Raw genomic sequence first — 20,816 nt, forward strand, 5'->3', positions numbered from 1 at the left:
AATTTTCTAAAATCTTAAACATAATGAAATCCATACATATATACTAATATACTTACTTTGTACGATATATATATATATATATATATATAAATATATATATTACTTACTATGCCTGATTATTAAAAAAAAAATCATTCTAATATATTTGCATATCACTACGATGTAGGTGACAAATTAAGTTGTAGTGGGCCCTCCCCTTAAATTTGCTGCAATCCTATTTAACCCACCACCAAAAACATGACAAAAAGTGGCTGAAATATAATTTTTAGTTTGTGGTGATTTTAAACCCCCATTATTCCAATCAACAGAAAGAAGATAATTAAAAAAGGGAAAAATAAAAAATAATAATAAAAAGACACATACAGCCTGTAGTATTTAGATGTAACTGGCCAGGAATTAAGATCAAATAACCACAAGATATCAGCTGGTTGAAAACAGAATCTGAGAAATTCAATGAGGACAACTATTACAATTATGGTCTTTTTGTAAGTTTTCATTCTATGCTCATAAAATATCAGAAAATGGTGGTTAAGTTAATTAAAAACTTGCTATGTGTTTACTATTTGATGTAATCAGTGTATGACTTTTATTGCTTAATAAGGCCACTCATATTTGGTAGTCTCAACTATAGTTGATTTTTGTGTATAGTTGACCAGGGACAAAATCAACGTAAACTAAACTCACCAGAAATAAGAAAAGAAACTTACCTATCAGGGCAAAAAAAAAAACAGCTTAAAATGGAAATAAGTGATTAACAGTGAAACACAAGGGCATTTTGTTACATATAGCCCCCAAATGAAGAGGTTTGTTTTGGAAAAAGCAGAATATTACAAGATCCTAAAAGGAGGATCAAGACCAATATTCAACTCTCATTACGTTACTTTTGTAAAAGCTAAGGATTTGGCTTTTTTTTTTTCTTTTTTTTTTTTGGTTGAGAAATTCAGAGGGTGTGCCTTTAGAATTAGAACACTAACTAGAATTAAGCTTGATACATCAAAATGGAGAATCTCAAAGTTAATGACTAATATGAAAACAACTTTAAGATTAGTAGTAGAATTTAATATTTTATTTTTGACCCCACACAAAAAAAGAAAAAAGAAAAAAAAAAAGAAAAACTACATGATTCCATAGTTATAGATAAGAACATTGAATCATAATGTTATCTAGGGCATTCGTTACACTCTCCTCTCACATACATATGGACCTCATGCATAGGTTCGACACATAAAACCCATATCCTCTCCACATACATATGAACCACGACACATAAAACCTATATCCTCTCGCATACATATAGATCTCATGTATAGGTTCGACACATAAGACCTGCCTTTTATATAAAAGGAAGGTAAGAGTCTGCCTACCGACTATACCGAATAATTTCATGCCACGACTTTTTACTAGCAATATTCAACTCCTACGTTACTTTTGTAAAAGATAAGGGTTAGAAAATAACTGCCTACAACTATATATTAGTAGACACAACTAAAAAGAAAAAGAGAAAAAAAAGGAAACACAGAGACATAGACATAGAAATATTGTCTAGGACTAGGAGTAATTTATATACGTAGTCCCTTCCTATAATAATAGACAAAAGTGCTTTGGGAGTGTGTGTGAGTGAGAGTGTGGGGTGTGGTGGTAGGGTCAGGTTATCCCCACGAGAAAATCTACTTCCACTCCCGCCTTCCCGCTTCTTCTTGAATCTCATTCTCTCATCTTCTATACTATACCCCATTTGTTTTGTTTGTACACAGAGAGAGAGAGAGAAAGAGAGAGAGAGAGAGGCAAACAAAGTCATGGAAAAGAGAGGGAAAGTTATAGAAAGTACAAAGAGATAGAGAGTGAGTGAGAGAGAGAGAGAATAGTTGTAGCAGTTGAGGAATGTGAAGGAGTTTCTTCTCTGGACATGGACACCCCAGAGAGGAACCAGATCGGAACTCCCATATCTAAATTTGAGGTCAGATTCTGTGACCCATTTGGCTTTTCTCTTTTGGGTGAATTGGGTTTGGTTTTTTGGTTTTCTTGGTGATGACAGGTTTGGATTTTTAATTTTGATGGGGTTGACTTGGTTTTTTTTCCATTTGGTTTGCTTTGCATCACTCTTCACTCACTGCATGTGTTTGATTTGGCTTCTGTGTGGTTTGATCTTTGAGTTCAGTAGGGTTAAGGATTTTTCTTTGTCCAATTGAGTGTTTTTCTTTTACTTTAAAGTGATGCATTTGATCATTTTGTTTTTTGAAGTTAATTCTGGACTTTTTTTTTTTCTGGGTTTTTAATTTTTGGAAAATATGTTTTGAATTTAGTCCACCTTGCCTAGATCTTCATGTTCACTTCAGTTTTTGTAATTCTACTGGTCGTTTTTTTGATCTCTGGTTTCTGGTTTTTTTTTGTACGTTTAAAGTTTGGTCTGTGCTTATAATCTAACAAAATTAGTTTCTAAAAGTCTCTAGAAAGACAATTAATTCACTTGTAAAACTTAATTTTTGAGATTTAAGTTTATAGTGTTTATTTTTCTTAAATTTGCCCTCTTTTTTGTAAAATGTATGTGTGTTGGTTGTGTTTAGGTTCAATATTTCAGGAAAACTTCTATTTTAGGTCAGTTTTTTGCAATTTTAATGGTCATTTGTTTGATTTCTGGGTTATTTTATGCTTTTCAAGATTGGTGTATGCTTATAATCTAACAAACTTGGTTACTGCTCGTCTCAAAGATAATTAATTCACTTGTAAAACTTAATTTTTTAAGATCTACGTTTCTATAATTTGTTATCATAAATTTTCCCCCCTTTTTGTAATATGCATGTGTGGTGATTGTGTTTAGGTTCAATGGATCAGGAATACTTCTAATTTAGGTCAGTTTTTAATTCATAAACCATTTTAAACAATACAAATCATACTCCTCAGAAGGATTTGAGGTTGTATGAGGGGAGGATTTTGTTACACTGCAGTTCTAGTGAAGCTTTTAACAAATATTCTTTGTTGTTTCTTGTAGTATAAATAGAAAGTCTTGTAATTTGGACTAGACGTTCATCTTTTCTGACCCTTGATTTATTGCTAATATTTACTTGGCCGAAAATTTTGCATGTAACTTATTGTTGGTTTTGTACTATATTTTAATTTCCATGGGCAAATCTTTGTTTGATCTAGTGCATCTATGCATTTGTTTCTTTTTCCTAGTTTCCTTTTATGTTTGGGGGGGACAAGTTTTGATATGTATGTATCTAGGGCATTTGATTTAGAGAAAAAGGTGTGTTGTTGGTAACAACGGCTGATGTTTGAGGACATTTGAATGTTTATTTTTGAACTTGAATTGATTCACTTTCTCTGTTTATTTCTCTGTTTAATGCTCCAAGAAATTTTGCAGGATTCCCCTGTCTTCAACTATATCAATAGTCTTTCTCCTATCAAGCCAGTTAAGTCCACACATATCACTCAGACATTCAACCCACTTAATTTTTCATCTCTTCCATCTGTTTTCACTTCACCCCATGTCAATTCTCACAAGGAATCTAGGTTGAAAAGGTAATTAATTGTTTATCATTACATCTTTCATTTTTTTTTAAGAAGAATGTTTTATTTAATTATTCCTGCAAACTGTAAGGTATGCTATCTGAAATTTCACTTTATTGGCCCATTTCTTTGTGTTAATGATTCTTATTTCCAGGCATAACTGTTCAGATCCATCAAAACCCGAGTTTTCTTCTGAAAATGGGAATAAAGTCTGTACAAATGAAGGAATTGGTGTGGATGCTACTCAGTTGTATGATAACCCAGCTGAGCTACAGGATAATTTTGATTCAAGGGTTTCTGATGGAGAAGCTTCTGTTGAGCCATCTAGTGAACATTCAAAGTTTGCAATTGAGCTACCACGAACCTTAAAATATGATTGTGGCAGCCCTGTCTGTGACCCAACACCTTGTTGCGGTACTGAGGCAGGTTGTATGCCAACATCACTTGTTCAATGTGGTCAAGAGGCCTCTGCAAAGGGTTCATCTGAAGGTGAAGTGCATCTCTCTGAGATGTGTCGAACTGACCAATCAAAAGAAGGGTTAGAATGTGACTGGGAGAGTTTGATTTCTGATGGTCCTGATATATTAATATTTAATTCTCCCAATGGCTCTGAGGCTTTTAAAGGGCTAATTCAGAAATCAGTGGAGCCCTTGACAAGATTTTGTTCTTCTCTTATGTCACAACTACCTCGAAATGAGTTTAATGATGTACATAAAATGCAAATTGTTGATCCAGTTGATTCTGGTGAACTAGAAACAGAAGATCTTTCTGCTAAACCTGGAGAAGCCATTGAGCTTGAGGAAATAGACCAGTTGCAGAACAACCCTGCTGATACAGTTCTATATAATGGCATGTCCAGCAATGCAAGTGAGAAATTGGATAATGAGGTTGGGATGTATATGCCACATGGGTCTAAGGTAAGAGACACCACTACGTTCTATTGCCAACTTCTGCAGCATTAGTTGCATGGCTTTTCAATTCATTTAGTAGCCTAGTTTTTCGGTTATATGTTCTCTATGTGCATGCATGAGTGTGCATGTGTTTTCTTTTCTCAGCTTTACCCTTTGGTTTGAAAATCAATACCTTGAAGTTATGCATGAGTGTTATACATATCATATGTAGTTTACTTGACAATCATTAAAGTTATAGGTTTCCATAATGATGAAATATTATAATTAAATTGAGATTTTGACTGTGTACTATAGCTTACAAGCATAGTTCTTTTCTTCTCCTTCTTCTTCTTCTTCTTTTTGATTAGTTCAATTATGTAATTTCCATGTCATCTAAAATTTTGTTGCACATGCAATTATTTAAACACTGGTAAATTAAGGTAATATATACTTTTTATAATTCTATACATTCTTGTTTAGCCAATTACATAATGTTGTTACATCATTTGTCTTTTCATATGACTTAATATATTTCTATTTAAAAAGAAATCTGGATGGTCCAATAACCATACATTGTTTTGTCCGTCTATAGGCTGTCACTATTTTGCACCGTGGTATGCGAAGGCGCTGCCTAGATTTTGAGATGGTGGGAGCTCGTAGGAAGAACTTAGGTGATGGGTCAAATTCTAGTTCTTCTATGCTATCACAATCTGATGAGAATATTGCCTGTCATGATAAGCAGCTGGTACCATTCAAGCCTGGGGGAGATTCCTCTCGGTGCATCCTACCTGGAATTGGTTTGCATTTAAATGCTCTTGCAACAACGTCAAAGGATTACAAAAATGTCAAGCATGAAGATTTGTCCTCTGGAAGACAGTCATATTTGCCCAGCTCCACAGCTTCCCTTCACTCCCCTAGTAACAGTCAAGAACCTTTTCTTCAATCCCTGGCTACAGCCTCTTCTGAAAGAGAAACAGATCATGGTGAAAATGGGGCTGCTCCTGTTGAAGATGCTTCTCAGGCATCTGCTTATCAAGTTAGCGATGATTTCAATCAGAATAGCCCCAAGAAGAAGAGGCATGTGCACCTTCTTAGATATATATATATATTATTCATTTCATTTTGAATTTAGTTTAGTAGATTTTTGGTTTCCTTGTTATCTGATAATATGTACTGGATTTGCAGGCGTAGGTTGGAACATGCTGGAGAAAGTGACGCCTGCAAGCGTTGTAACTGTAAGAAATCAAAGTGTTTGAAACTGTAAGTTATATATAACTCTCTCACAAATGAAATCTGGAATGTAATATTTTCTATGCAAGCTGATAGGTGGTGACTGGACTAAACTTTCATTTTTAAGTCCTAGTATATCTGATTGATTTTGTTTGTTCGGAATCAAGGTGAGAAATATTGTCTAAGTTAATAATATATCAAATTAGTTAAGTCGTCAGTGATGGCATGATTTAAAATTAAGCTTCCAATGTTGTTTTCTGGAGCTTTGAGGGGCTGCCCTGGACAGGAAAGTAATGGCCCAAATGGCCAAATTGGGCTACAAAGGCCACAGGAGATCCCAAAAGGGCATACCAGTGGTTTAATATTCTTGGAAGAAGTTGATTTGTTTTGAAGAAGGTTAAGTGGGGAAAAAAGGGAAAAGAAGAAGAAGTTCAGTAATGACTAATGAGGGAAAGTAAAGAGAAACTAGGGTTCAATTGATAGCCTAGTAGTAATGGCATCCTTCGTGGTATCCCAACTCTCATGTCTATGGTTCAAACCCCACCTCTTCTTTCCCCGCTATCTACCTGTCTCATACTGTTGTAATGAATAAAGTAACTCCACAAGAACCCTTGTTTTCAATGCTTCCCTTCCCCCCTCTCCCCCCTGCCCTTTTCTTCTATTCCAGTATTGTTGTTTATATTTTGCATTCAGTGTTAATATATATATTTATCATAAATGTTTTAATAGAAAAGAGTGGGTTTTATATTTTATCATGTGTCATGCCTTTTATTTTGCTCTTCATACTTTTCCATGCAGTTACTGTGAATGCTTTGCTGCTGGTGTATACTGCATAGAGCCATGTTCATGTCAAGATTGCTTCAACAAGCCTATTCATGAAGATACTGTTCTTGCAACTCGCAAACAAATTGAGTCTCGCAACCCTCTTGCATTTGCTCCAAAAGTGATAAGGAACTCTGACTCTGTAACTGAAATCGGGGTTAGAGAATAAGTCTGACCTTACTCTTTACTTGGTAAGCAAGCTGGCCTGCAATGTAACCTGCAATTTTTTTTTTTCTTGCAGGATGAATCCAGTAAAACCCCAGCTTCAGCACGACATAAAAGGGGATGCAACTGCAAGAAATCAAATTGCCTCAAGAAATACTGTGAATGCTATCAGGTTTTTTCCCTCAGCAGAGTATGTATTCTTTTTTAGTGTCCTGTATAGTATAATTCATATATGGTGGTTTCCTTTTGAAGGGTGGTGTTGGCTGCTCGATTGGCTGCAGATGTGAAGGGTGTAAGAATGCATTTGGTAGAAAGGATGGTGAGCTTTACCTTAATATATTTGCTACTTTTTTTTAATGAATGATAATGATTATATAGAAAGGAAACAGAGAATGGTCCCAACCCATCTCAATCTTCAGGGGGAAAAACCCAAGGAGGAAGAGAGGAGATGGAAATGGGTCCATCCAGTTACAAAAAGCAGTCCAGCGGGCTAAATTGTGTGACAAAAAATTTACATTTCTGTAAACAAAGGAGAAATCCCAACAAAAGAGAAAAATATACATATTTGTAATCTATATTGCTACTTACAACCATCATATACCCTTTTTCCCATGATTGTTGTCTTATTTCTTAGTTTATCCACCAAAGTCCTGTAATTGTGCATGGTGATGTTTTTTTATTTTTATATTTCCATGTCCTTAGTTTATTTCTTTTGAAATTCAGGATCTGCTCCAATAGGAGCAGAAGCTGAACTAGAAGAAGAAACAGAAGCATGTGAAAATAGTGCGGTGGACAAGGTTTTACAGAAACCTGAAATTCAGAATAATGAAGAGCAAAATCCAGCTTGTTCACTTCCCATGACTCCATTACGGATTAGCAGGTTTAATTTTTGAACCTTTTGTTGGCTAATGAAGTTCACGTTCAAGTTATTTTATCTAAAATGATAAATTTATGTGCTAGATCAATGGTTCCACTGCCCTTTTCTTCAAATGTCAAACTGTCACGAGCTTCTTTTATTACCGTGGGTTCCTCTTCGGGATTGTATACCAGCCAAAAACTTGGAAAACCAAGTATTCTCCGATCTGTACCCAAATTTGAGAAGCATTTCCAAACAGTTCCAGAAGATGAAATGCCAGAGATACTTCGCGGCAATTGCACTCCTAGCACTGGTGTTAAGTCATCTTCTCCAAACAGTAAGAGGGTCTCTCCTCCTCAGAGTGACTTTGGGGCATCTCCTAGTAGGAGGAGTGGCCGGAAGTTGATATTACAATCTATTCCTTTATTTCCTTCTCTCACTCAGCACTAAGATGTTGATTTTCCCATGAAGTTTAAATTTATTTTTCTTCCAATCTTCTTTCTGTTGAAAATATGTTTTTGTAGTTGATGTCATATGAGCTTGCCTAGTGTACCTGTGTAATAATATGGTATCTTCAATCTTGCCCTCATAATGTATACTTCTCTTGTATGATATGGTATTTCAATTTAGTGCTTATGTTTTTCCCAAGCTAATCTGGTAGTTTTTGTTCAGTTCCTCACCATCTTTATGGATTTTTCTTAGCACTACTTAAATACTAGCTGCTTATTCATTACACATGAATCCCATCACGCCTTTCTATTTTTTATTTTTATTCCTTTTAAGTGGAGGGGAGGACATTCAAACCCTAGACGACTATATGTCTTTGTTGGAAACATCAGAAAACACCACGGAGAGTTGGAAACATTAGGAAACACCATGTGCATTCTTGTGCGTGTGAATTTGACCTCTTTTACTTCGTAACTCTTTTTTTTTTTCTACTTTTACATCTAGTTGTATTTGGGCCAGTGATTTACTAGACTAATTATTTTATTACCATTTCTATTTGACCATTGGACTTGGGCCCGTGCCACTTATGCAGCTTATTTTGTGAGTTAACATCCCTGCCTGCAAAACCTAAGTGCAGTTTATAATCAACATAAAAGATAAATTACTCTTTCTTCATCTTTTTCCTTGAGTTATGTACCTTGAATTATTCCAACAGCCAGCTCTGTATTTTAAAGTTTCTCTTGTGGTAAGGAACCATCAGAGAAGGATAGTTCATTTAAACTTTCATACCTGGAAGTGCATCCTTATAGAGGTAGTCTAATCTTGAAGGTTGAATGTCAAGAAGCCTAATCTCATCTTGTTAATAACTTGGGTTACGATATCAGAATGAATGATTTTATAGCATTGAGAAATCATAACTCACCCTTATTATTACTTTCGAGACTAATATTGTTTAATTAGTAATAACAAAATTTTCACCATCAAACTATTTTCTCAAAAAGAGCGACATTGCCCTGGCTTCATAATGTAAAGATAAAAGTGAAATTGCCCAACAAAATCGAAAGATGATTCAACCATAGCAATATAAGAACAGTGTTGCCAAGATAAATGGTGTGTTTGGACTGGCTTTTTTCCGTTAATAATTTATTTGCTTATGTAAAAGGTCTGTCCAAAAAAGGTTCAAAGTTTAACACTCAATTTGTCCATTTTCATCAAAAAGAACGCAACGGTTCTGGGGATGTAACAATTAAGCATATATGTAAATGATAATTTGCTCTAGTGTGCTGTAAGTTACTGCAGTGGGGTTCAATTATATTCTTAACAAGACATCTCTTCCAAAAAATATGACTATGAGTAGCTTCCTCAAATCTGCAAACTCTTCCTATTAGGCATCAAGGTCCACGATCAATACGAACGACTTTGATGCTGATGGATTCAAGCCCTGAAGCTAACCAAATCGCATCTCTTTCTGGTATTTTCCTTTATATTCACTAGCTTCTTATCTTTTTAATATTTAAAATTTATGTCCTTTTGTTTTTATCAAGGATGTAGTTTATTCATGTCTAAATTAGGGAAATTAATGATACTTTTTTTGCAAAACAAAAGCATTACCTATTTATAACTGAATGTGATATTGTAATAGATGTCCATAAAATAGTACAATAGCCTATAGGAACCTCTCGTTTTTCTTGAAAGTGAAGAACTTACATCAAAATGTTGATCAAAGTGAAGTCAGTAATTGTGAATTCTTTTTCCCCCAGTAATTGTGAATTCTTTTTCCCCATAGGTAATAATTATTTTATTGAAAAGAAATGTGGGTGAAGCTTTGGTACGGTAAGGACTATTTATTTATAACGCCGAACCTTGCTAAGGCTTAGAGCTATCCTTAGGGAGTAAACCATGGACACATGACCCTATCTGTCATAACTATATATTAAGTAATCCACGAGAACTATTAGTAGAGATCATTATGTGTAAAATATGAAAGACATGAATACTGTCCAGAACCCCTTTATAAAACTAAACTATATAAAGGGGAATGGAATCAATGTATTGTTAACTAAAGCAGGTGATATATATAATTTTCGGTGCAAAATTGACCAAAGAGTGATAGATACAGGTTCTTTCTAAATCACACTGGCAGCTTCAACCTATCAAACCAACGTACTAGACAAGTGAGCAAATTAAACCTATCATGGGAGTAAAGAAAAATGAGACAGCCGTCCCCTGCACCCCAGTGGCAGTGTCAAAATAGATCTAAAGAACAATAGACCAACATCAATTGGGAATTGACCAATGAACAACTTATGAGCAAGTTATAACATTCAGAATCTTGAAAAAGTTGTGCAATGAGAAAATTATGGCCAACCAAATCTGAATTAAAATGTGTTTTTTTTCCCCAATAAATTCTGATCCCAAATTTATCACTTTATATATAAGAGAAAACTCATATTTATCAACTTTAATAAAAGTAGAGAGCAAAAGCGATTATACTCAAACGAAATAGAGAAAGAGAGAGATTAGTGAGATTATACCCATTTCCATCTTTTAGATTTGTAGACTTTTATATACACACACCAGATTAAGAGACTAAATTAGGCAAGCTTAGTTCCAGTAGGTCTGCATTTCTATCAAATTATGCTCTTTTCTATTGCCCCTTCATCCCTTCTGATCACATCTGCTTAATGTGCAGACCCCATCAAGAGTCTTGGAGTGGTCCTTTGGCCTCCCCCAAATGAATTTACTAAGCATGGAAGTGTAAATAAGGCAATTGTTGTTTGATTCATCAAGTCAAATAGGCTAGTCTAAACCTCACTTGTTATAGATGAGTTGAATTCAAATTGACTGTATTTTATGCGGAGAAAAATCAAAAAATGAACTTAATGTGGATTCAAATTTTCAAGACGAAAACAATAATTTAACTAAAGATGTGTTAGTTTAAGTAACGCATAACATTCAAACCACCACTCCCCTATACACAAAATTTATAACATATCTATTGAAAAAAAAAAATTTTAACATATCTCGGTATAATCAAAATTGGCTAGGACAGTCATATTCGAGCTTAATTAGGAATGATGACACTATGGTAAAAGAAAATGCATATTCATTAACATTTTGAACTATGAGTTATGCAACCAAAAGAAAAAAGGAAAAAGATAGATTCCAATTAGTTCAACTGGTAAAATTTTTGATAGTTGTATAAGAGATCTTGGGTTCAATTCCCCGTCTATACCAAAAACTCATTGATGTCTTGATATGATGATAAGGAACTATCATTATAAGCGAACATCATAGATTAAAATTCTAAAAAAACAAAGAAAAAATAAAAAGAAAACGGTGAGTTCTTACAAACTTTTCCCATCAAACAAAAACGTTGGTATAGTCTAACCCAATCAATTGCATTTGCGTATCAAACTTTGGTAGTGATCAAAGTTAAAATCCGTGGCACAATGTGAGAGGGGAGTCGTACGTAGAAGATAGTGGAATGGTATTAGTCTCTTCAAAAATCAAAGAGTGAAAACCTCGAACCATTTGGGCCATAAACTCACTGATGGGAAGTTCTGATGAGCCCAAAGTGCCACGTCCATTACGTACCGACACCACCATGTGTGGACAACTGAGCCCATAATGCCTGTTGTAACAAAAAAAAAATCTTGATGCATGGGCAGTAAACAGTACACTGCCATAATATGCAAGACGTGGATCCTAAATATCCACTGCTCTACTTGCTTCTCCTCCAAAACTCTCTATATATATCACTCCGAGACCAAACATAGATGCCACAACCACTTACTACTTCATCTTCTACTACCTTCTTGATCACTCATAGCCTATTAGTGAGTTCCATTTATAAAAGCTCTTTGGTAATAATGGCAGCCTCATCTGCAATGCAATCCATCTTCGCAAGCCCTTTGACCCGTGTAGTTTCAAACAGGTCTACTAGGGTAAACCAGTTTCTAATTATTCCCACTAGTTATGTGTCACCTGTGCCAAGAAATGCTATCATGCGAGTGCGTTGCATGGCAAAGGTAATGAAATCTATGAACCATGATAAATTTTTATTCTTATTTTTGTCGAAAACTCAAAACCTGATGGAAATAATTTAATATTTATATGATTATGATATGTTGATTTATTTCTAAGTAAAGTTCATGACCGTAAGATTCATTTTCTTTGCACTTTGCAGAAAGAGCAACTAGAGTCTGAGACAACTTCTCCACCTCAATCAACACCCAAGGTAGCTACCCTTAAACCAAGAGATACTTCATCTCTTTTTTCTTTTTCTTTTTTTCGTTCACTAACCCTAGATATACAATGAAAATATTTCTTGAAAATCCATATTTTTAACAATTAGTTTAAGCACAAAAAATTATTCATTAATTTTTTCACAACTTTCTGAGCAAATTATAACTAGAGCCAAATTACTTTAACATAAATTTATTATCGATCCAAATTTAATTATACATAACTTAAAATGTGTCACCTTGATTTTGTGAAAAAAAATTCTTTTGAGTTTATTTATTTTTTACTTTTTTAGTAATACTATGGACACAATAACCAGTAACATGACTCTTCATATGGAATTAACATAATTCTTAATTGGGTCTACTAAATGATCCTACTTTTATTAAATACTAAGCACAATAAGTTATTTTAATAGTTATGAAAAATGTTATTGACGTACGACATTATTTAAGATTGTTTTTTGACATGTGTTTCACTATGATTTACAGGTCAGCACAAACTTCTATGACCTGTTGGCGTTTAGTGGACCTGCACCGGAGAGGATCAACGGCAGGCTAGCAATGATTGGGTTTGTTTCTGCAATGGCAGTGGAGTTATACAATGGGCAGGATGTGTTCGCCCAGATATCCAATGGTGGGATCCCATGGTTCTTAGGAACTAGCCTTGTGCTCACTTCTGCATCTCTGATTCCTTTGTTTAAGGGAATTAGCGTGGAGTCCAAGTCAGATGGGTTCATGACCTCAGATGCTGAGATGTGGAATGGGAGGTTTGCCATGTTGGGTTTGGTTGCACTAGCCTTTACCGAGTATGTTAAGGGTGGAACCCTTATTTAGGTTTTTGATGTGCTAACTCAGGCCAACTTGTGTAAATGAATAATTTCCATGTAATTTGGAAAGCAGCTTATGTAATCTATTTTTCAATAAATTTTATTTCAATTTTATAAAGGAATGGTAGCTTATATGCAAATGAGTCTATCAAAAGTAGTGGTCTTCTCTAAATATGTTTGTCTACTCTCGTCATTGCTGTATTACATTGTCAAATAACTCTGTCCAACTTGTGCCTCATTAACCATATATCATCACTTAAATATAAAAGGACGTGGTAAAGTTGTGGTTTTTCTTGGAAAATTAAGGTATAAAAATGGAATTGAGCATCGTCTTTTATTCATTACGTTAAATATTTCAAATTTATGTGTGGGAAAGGTCTCTGCAGTGTAGCAAACATATGAACAGAATGAATTTTTTTGATGAATATGAACAAAAAGAATTAGAAGCATACATTTACTCTTTTATATGTTTACATATGCACCAAGAGCATGAATCTCTCTGGTCTTAACATCATGCACTGCACCTATTATGGATCAAGTAGAAGTCCATGCATACATGCTCAAATCACCATTGTGGTGCTTATGGATTAGCCCTTCATTAGTGTCTTGTTTCTGCAACTAAGTAAAGAATTGTGTTATTGAAAATGATAATCACTCTTACATTAGAGAAAGCAAATCACAATATTATTTGATATTACTAATATTCCCTTGCACCTGGCCATCTGCTTCAACAACTAGTTAGACATAATTTATACTAGCTAAAATACCATGCATCACACTTCCCTAGTGAAACAACATATTTAAAGAGCTTCTTGCTAAGAGTGGATCAGGACAAACCAAATACAATTGCCTCCTCAAGAATTAATGACCAAACACTGCAAGGTTGGACTAAATCTAATTTAATACTCTATTTCATTACAAATAAAATAAAATAAAAATATATTTAAATAGGATAACTGAAACTTGTGAATACTATTACATTCTATATTTCATCTCCAAAAAAAAAAAACTGTTACATAATATATATATATATATATATAACGGGAATATTTATTTGTGACTTATTATTTTATGAATATTACAATCTATATTAACATAATTACAATTACGTATACTAGTTGAAGCTAAATTCAAATGAATTTGCTCTTGGATGTCCTGGGCTTGCTGGAGGTGGTGATCTGATAAGAGATCATCAAGGGAGATGGGTGAAGGGTTACACTAGATTTATAGGCTGGGCTAACAGCATTGAAGCTGAGTTGTGGGCAGTAAGGGATGACCTAATCCTATGCTTGCAATTACAAGTCCAAGTTGTTGAAATTGAGTTTGATGCTAAATCTGTGATCCAGCTTCTGTCAAATAATGATGTATCTTTTGCTGACTATGCACCTATTACTGATGACTGCAGGAACCTTCTGAACCGGCTGCCTTTCTAGAAAATCCAACACTGCTTTAGGGAGGCGAGTGCCTATGCTGATGCTCTGGCTAGGAAAGCTGTATCCCTTCAACAAGATTTTTGTATCCTAGACTCTCTGCCTGTGCAGTTATCTTACCTTTAATGCACAACCTCTCTAGTCTTTTTTGTAATATATATACTATGTAACACTTCTTCCACTGTGGCTAACTCTTGGTTTCTAATATATATCCTTTTAACCAAAAAAAAAAAAAAAAAAAAAAAAAAAAAACCTATACTAAGCAAAAGTGGGGAGTTGGGGCTGATTGCTGGTTTAGTCAAATGTATGGGCCATATTAATGGGTTTTGTTTGGGACCGAGACTGCTGGTGCATGATGCTTATGGGCTTGAGTTATTAATGCATAATATTCATGGGCTTTGGGTTGATCACGCAAGACCAAATTTATGGCTAAACCAATGGATTTTCGGCTTTGTCTTAAATTTGGAGCCGAGTGATAGAGGCTTCACAGGAAGAAGCTCAATGAGGACGCTGACAAATTATTGGGCCGTTGGTGATGAATGATGATGGGAACGGTGGTGTTCGACAAAATGCCACAGAGAATGAGAATGTTGGTGTTACAGAGTGACAAGTCAGTTGAGATTCACAAACACTAACCAAAAAACTTCTTGATTATAATGATTTGATCACTAATTTATTGACAATTATAAAGAGAAGAAAAGAGAAGGCTGTAGTGTTTATATGGAGTTAGGAATACTATCTTGTACATCTAAGCAAACAAAGGGCTTGTAAAGCCTCACATTTCCTTCTCCTACCACTTCATCTGGTGCCATGATCATCTTCTCATCCTCAAAGCACCAAAAGAAAGCAAGAGAAAACCGGTTTGCCGCCCTAAAAATCTCATAAACCAATAGTGTGATAGATAGACTCTGAAATCTTTGAGTTTACATCATGCCTCAGATTTATTAGAAAAACAGTTTTGTTTTGGAGTCTCACATTCTCTAATGCCTCACTTGAATCAAATCAAGTGTGAAAAATCAGTTAGACAATAAACATTTAGAAATACATTATTATAAACTTTCTTCTTCTTTTTTGAAAAATTAGTTTAACTTTAAATATTTATAATAAAACCAAGTTTGTGCAATCATGCAATGTACCAAAGTTTAACTATCTAGGATTAGTAAAAACATAGCTAATAAATTTTGAATAAAATTGCAAAATTTATCAAGTACCAAATGAAAAATCTCTCCACAAATGTTAGGGAACAAGAAATAGAGAAAAATTAATTCTCGGTCCTTAATAAGGTTCTTTTAGGAGAGTAAGTCTCATATTTATGACCTGTTGCTTTTGGTGAAAGATACATTATCATCGCATCAAGGCTTGACTTCAACATATATATATATATATATATATATATGTTAAGCCCAAACTCAATAGGTTTACTCTTTCATATATTTACATATGCATCAAGAACATGAATCTCTCTAATCGTAACATTATGCGCTGCTCCCATTATAGATCAAGGAGAAGTCCATGCATGCATGATCAAATCACCATTGTGGGGCTTATGGGTTACATGTTTGAGCAGATGATAGTCATTCTAGGATCCTCTTTTCTTCTTCTTTTCTCGATGTATTTGATACCTTGTTTGTTGGGCTTCAAATTTTGATCTTTTTTAATTTAATATTGAATTATTGGGCTGGTTTTTACATCGTTTATGATCTACATATCCTTTAGTTTTACAACATCTTCAGAAAAATCTTACTAAAATTCTTCTTTTTCTACGAAGAGTACATGTGAGAAGGTAAGTCTTTTTAAAATTAAGAGAATAAGATTTGATTGTCTCATCCTTTGATTTATCTCTCTCTCACACACACACACACACAAAAATTGTAAAGGTTTGAATAGTTTAAGTGAAGAAAAATAAATTTCTTGCAAATTTTAAAGAGGAAAACAATAGTTTAACTTTAGTCTAAGATGACACGGTTAAAGTAATTCACATATCTCTTTATCATTAATGATGTCATTATAGACCATTTTGGATATACACTACTGTCAATTTCTTTAAAACCTTCTCTCTTCTCCCCGTATGTGTGTGTGTGTTAAAATACTTAGTATTTTAAAAAAAAAAAAATTTAATGATGTCATTATGATAAAAGGAAATGCAAGTTCATTAAAATTTTGAACTGTGAGTTTAGCAAAATTATATATATAAAAAAAATTAAAAAAATGAGTTCCTTTGAGTTTTTTCTACCACAACTGTAAACTAGTATCTACCCAAATGATACGATATTCAACGAGAAACTACACTCAAACAATGGCGTAGAAAAGAACAATGAAATAGATGATGGACTAGCTAATTGACAGAATTTTTATACATTAGTCTTGCCCAAATTTTGTGTATGAAAAGTATTTCTGAATGTTTGTCATGTAAGCACCCTTAGAAAGCTTTGTAATAAATTATGTGCTCTCTTAAACTGTTTATTTGATTAAATAAAATTTCTCCTTTATACCAAAAATAATAAAGAAAATAATACAAATAGTCCACGTTGCTTGTTTAAACGAATCAAATGGTATATCTTTGGGGGTCGGTGGCACAAAGTTTGGTAGTGGTATACCATTCCACATTTCAATGTTCTAAATCACCTCTAGAACCGTGGCACAATGTGAGAGGTGATTTAGAACATTGAAATGTGGAATGGTCTAGTCGGTCCCTTCCCTTCCCTTCAAAGTGAAAACCTCGGAAGCAATATGGGCCTCAAACTCAGTGGCAGAAAGTTATGGTGAAGGAGAGCGCCATGTCTATTGCTTACACCACCATGTGAGGACAAATGAACACACGTGAACCAATATCCTTATGAAAATATATATGGAAAGACGTGGCTCCTTAAATATCCACTGCTCTGCTTAGTGCTTGCCCCTCCAACACACTCTGTCACTCTCTATATAATGTCATTTCGAGGCCTAACATTAATGCCACAACAACAACTTTAGTACCTCATTTCCTGGTGCTTATAGCTAATTGATCATCAATAGCCTACTCCATTAAGCTAGCTCTAATTGGCAATGGCAGTCTCATCTGCAATGCAATCCATCTTAGTAAGACCACCTTTGAATCGTGTAGTTTCAAACAGATCTACTAATAGGGTGAACCAGTTTCTAATTTCCACTAGTTATGTGCCACATTTGCCCAGATATGCTAGTAGTATGCGAGTTCGTTGCATGGCAGAGGTAATGAAAAGTCTAGTTTGTTTTTCTTTTTGTGGAAATCTCAGAAGTTAGATAGAAATTATTTAATAAACATGATCTGCTAATTGATTTCTATTTATAGATTTTGACTGTATGATTCCATGGCATTTCACTTTGCAGGAGGACCAGCAGGAGCAGCCAAAGCCTGTTACAACTTCACCTTCACCACCTCAGCCCCAACAAACCCCTCGTCCTGCACCCAAGGTATACCTACCCTTAACCCAAAAGATACTTCTTTCTTTGTTTTTTTGAGTTAGAAACCCTAAATATATATGACTATTTACCAAATAGTTTAAGCACACAAAATTATTCATGAACTTTTTTGACCTCGCTCAGCAAATTATAATTAAAGCAAAATTGATTTCACATAAATTTGTTATTGATCCTAACTCTATTATACACAACTTAAAATATCTCACCTTGATTTTGTGAAAAAATTGTGCCTAATTTATACATTTTAAACTTTTTAAGTAATGTCAGAGACTTAATTATAACCGTTAAGGTATCTCTTCAACTAAGAAGTAGAGATAAGTCTTCAGGTATAGGTAGGCTACAACATGCGTGATTCTTTAAATACTAAGATAAAATACAGCATTCCCTAAAATTAAATATATAAAAAATACAATATAGCATGTATTAATTAATTATTAAATATATTTTTACTTATATTTTTTATATATTGTTAAGTGAAATTTAATTTAAGAGGAATAATGAAAATAGTAAATAAATAATAAACTAGATAAGTGTTCATCATCCATTGTCAAGGGATTGAAAGTATCGGGTATAGATTCAGAAATTAGGTATTTGATAAAAAATGAAGTATCTACACTTTCTAGCTATTAACATGACAACATGCCACAAAGTAACATAAATTTTACTTGATTCACTAAAAAAATTGCTTCTATTATGCTAAAGTCGTGTTAATTGTTGTGAGAAATATTGTTCTACTTATAACTATGTTTTACAACATTGTTAAGAGTATTTTGACACATTTCACTATTGGCAGGTCAGCACAAAGTTCTCAGACGTGTTGGCATTCAGTGGGCCTGCACCGGAAAGGATCAACGGCAGGCTAGCAATGATTGGCTTTGTTGCTGCATTGGCAGTAGAGTTATCCAACGGCCAAGATGTGTTTGACCAGATATCCAATGGTGGGATCCCATGGTTCTTAGGGACTAGCATTGTGCTCTCTCTTGCATCCCTAATTCCTTTGTTCCAGGGAATCAGTGTGGAGTCCAAGTCAAAGGGGTTGATGACCTCAGATGCTGAGATGTGGAATGGGAGGTTTGCCATGTTGGGTTTGGTTGCACTAGCCTTTACTGAGTATGTCAAAGGTGGAACCCTTATTTAGGTTTTTGATTTGCTAACTCAAACCAAATTTTGTAAATGAATATTTAATTTCCATGTAATTTGGAAAGCCACTTATGTAATCCATTTTTTAGTAAATTGGATTTCAATTTTATAAAGGAATAGAAACTTATATGCAAATGAGTCTTATCAAACAAGTGGTCCGCTCTAAATATATTTGTCTATTCTTGTCGTTGATGTATAACATTGTCAAATGACTTTGTCCAGCTTGTGCCATCACTAACCATTAATTATCGCTTAAATATAAAAGGACAACCCAAATTAATTACTAGACATGGGAAAGTTTTGGTTTTTCTTGAAAAATTATGGTATAAAATTGGAATTGAGCATCGTCTCTTATTCATTACATTGAATATTTCAAATTTATGTGCGGGAAGGACTCTACAGGTAGCAAACATATGTTACCCCTCTTTCATATATTTACATATGTGGGAATGACTCTAGTGTAGCAAACATATGAACAAAAAGAATTAGAAGAATACATTTACTCTTTCATATATTTACATATGCACCAGAAACATGAATCTCTCTGGTCTTAACATTATGCACTGCACTGTCTGCACCCATTTTGGATCAAGGAGAAGTCCATGCATGCTCAAATCGCCATTGTGGTGCTTATGGGTTACCCCTCCATTAGTGTCGTGTTTCTGCAACCAAGCAATTAAAGAATTGTGTTATTGAAAATGATAATCACTTACATTAGAGAAAGCAAATCACAATATTATTTGATATTACTATATTCCCTTGCACCTGGCCGTTGGCTTCAACAACTAGTTAGACATAATTTATACTAGCCCAAAACACAATGCATCACTCTTCCCTGCCTATAAACAAATTGAAACAACATATTTCTAGAGCTTCTTGCTAAGAGTGGTTCAGGACAAACCAAATACAATTGCCTCCTCAAGAATTAATGACTAAACACTGCAAGGTTGGGCTGAACTAATTTAACACACTATTTCAAATAAAATAAAATAAAAATATTAATATATTTAAACAGGATACCTGGAACTTATAAATACTGGTGTGCCACTACTTATTACTTTGTTTGCCCAATACCATATATATATATATGTATGACTTATTATTTTAAAAGCAAAAATGGGAATATTTATCTATGACTTATTATCTTATGAATATTACAATCCATATTACCAAAATTACTACTACGTATAAGCAAAAGTGGGGAGTTGGGGCTGATTGCTGGTTTAGTCAAATGTATGGGCCATATTAATGGGTTTTGTTTGGGACCGAAACTGCTGGTGCATGATGCTTATGGGCTTGAGTTATTAATGCATAATATTCGTGGGCTTTGGGTTGATCACGCAAGTCCAAATTTATGGCTGAAGCAATAGATTTTGGACTTTTACTTATATTTGGAACCAAGTGAAAGAGGCTTCACAAGAAGAAGCTCAATGAGGACGCTGACAAATTGTTGGGCCGTTGGTAATGAATGATGATGGGAACCGTGGTGTTCGACAAAATGCCACTAAGAATGAGAATGTTGGTGTCACAGAGTGACAAGTCAGTTGAGATTCACAAACGCTAACCAGAAAACTTCTTGATTATAATGATTTGATCACTAATTTATTCACAATTTTAAAGAGAAGAAAAGAAAAGGCTGTAGTGTTTATATGGAGTTATGAATACTATCTTGTACATCTAAGCAAACAAAGGGCTTGTAAAGCCTCTCATTTCCTTCTCCTACCACTTCATCTGGTGCCATGATCACCTTTCTCATCCTCAAAGCACCAAAAGGAAGCAAGAGAAAACCGGTTTGCCGCCCTAGAAAATAGAAA

General features: G+C 34.4%; 3 protein-coding genes across 3 annotated transcripts; all 3 read left to right on the forward strand.

The window, feature by feature from the left end:
* Positions 1–1,585: 1,585 nt before the first annotated feature.
* On the forward strand, positions 1,586–8,123 carry LOC126689493 (protein tesmin/TSO1-like CXC 2). Its single transcript, XM_050384706.1, has 10 exons — positions 1,586–1,957; positions 3,362–3,519; positions 3,662–4,424; positions 4,990–5,474; positions 5,583–5,657; positions 6,426–6,606; positions 6,691–6,786; positions 6,867–6,933; positions 7,338–7,494; positions 7,575–8,123. The coding sequence occupies exons 1-10, from the start codon at positions 1,907–1,909 to the stop codon at positions 7,918–7,920; spliced, it is 2,379 nt and encodes a 792-aa protein (XP_050240663.1). The 5' UTR covers positions 1,586–1,906; the 3' UTR covers positions 7,921–8,123.
* A 3,580-nt stretch (positions 8,124–11,703) lies between these two features.
* LOC126689494 (early light-induced protein 1, chloroplastic-like) lies at positions 11,704–13,131 on the forward strand. Its single transcript, XM_050384707.1, has 3 exons — positions 11,704–11,948; positions 12,107–12,157; positions 12,654–13,131. Exons 1-3 carry the CDS (start codon positions 11,790–11,792, stop codon positions 12,996–12,998), a joined length of 555 nt encoding a protein of 184 aa, XP_050240664.1. The 5' UTR covers positions 11,704–11,789; the 3' UTR covers positions 12,999–13,131.
* Positions 13,132–17,363: 4,232 nt separating this feature from the next.
* LOC126689495 (early light-induced protein, chloroplastic-like) lies at positions 17,364–19,154 on the forward strand. Its single transcript, XM_050384708.1, has 3 exons — positions 17,364–17,631; positions 17,770–17,853; positions 18,656–19,154. Exons 1-3 carry the CDS (start codon positions 17,467–17,469, stop codon positions 18,998–19,000), a joined length of 594 nt encoding a protein of 197 aa, XP_050240665.1. The 5' UTR covers positions 17,364–17,466; the 3' UTR covers positions 19,001–19,154.
* The last annotated feature ends 1,662 nt before the right edge of the window (positions 19,155–20,816 follow it).

Source organism: Quercus robur, chromosome 6 (genome assembly GCF_932294415.1).
Source record: "Quercus robur chromosome 6, dhQueRobu3.1, whole genome shotgun sequence".
Lineage (NCBI taxonomy): Eukaryota > Viridiplantae > Streptophyta > Magnoliopsida > Fagales > Fagaceae > Quercus > Quercus robur.

Bases quoted from the DNA above. Each gene is read 5' to 3' on its own strand.
- LOC126689495 (XM_050384708.1), top strand. From the start codon at position 17,467: ATGGCAGTCTCATCTGCAATGCAATCCATCTTAGTAAGACCACCTTTG. The intron at 17,632-17,769 runs GTAATGAAAAGT...TTCACTTTGCAG, and splicing joins GAGTTCGTTGCATGGCAGAG to GAGGACCAGCAGGAGCAGCC. The intron at 17,854-18,655 runs GTATACCTACCC...CACTATTGGCAG, and splicing joins CCCCTCGTCCTGCACCCAAG to GTCAGCACAAAGTTCTCAGA.
- LOC126689493 (XM_050384706.1), top strand. From the start codon at position 1,907: ATGGACACCCCAGAGAGGAACCAGATCGGAACTCCCATATCTAAATTT. The intron at 5,475-5,582 runs GCATGTGCACCT...CTGGATTTGCAG, and splicing joins AATAGCCCCAAGAAGAAGAG to GCGTAGGTTGGAACATGCTG. The intron at 6,934-7,337 runs GTGAGCTTTACC...TTTGAAATTCAG, and splicing joins TGCATTTGGTAGAAAGGATG to GATCTGCTCCAATAGGAGCA.
- LOC126689494 (XM_050384707.1), top strand. From the start codon at position 11,790: ATGGCAGCCTCATCTGCAATGCAATCCATCTTCGCAAGCCCTTTGACC. The intron at 11,949-12,106 runs GTAATGAAATCT...TGCACTTTGCAG, and splicing joins GAGTGCGTTGCATGGCAAAG to AAAGAGCAACTAGAGTCTGA. The intron at 12,158-12,653 runs GTAGCTACCCTT...TATGATTTACAG, and splicing joins CACCTCAATCAACACCCAAG to GTCAGCACAAACTTCTATGA.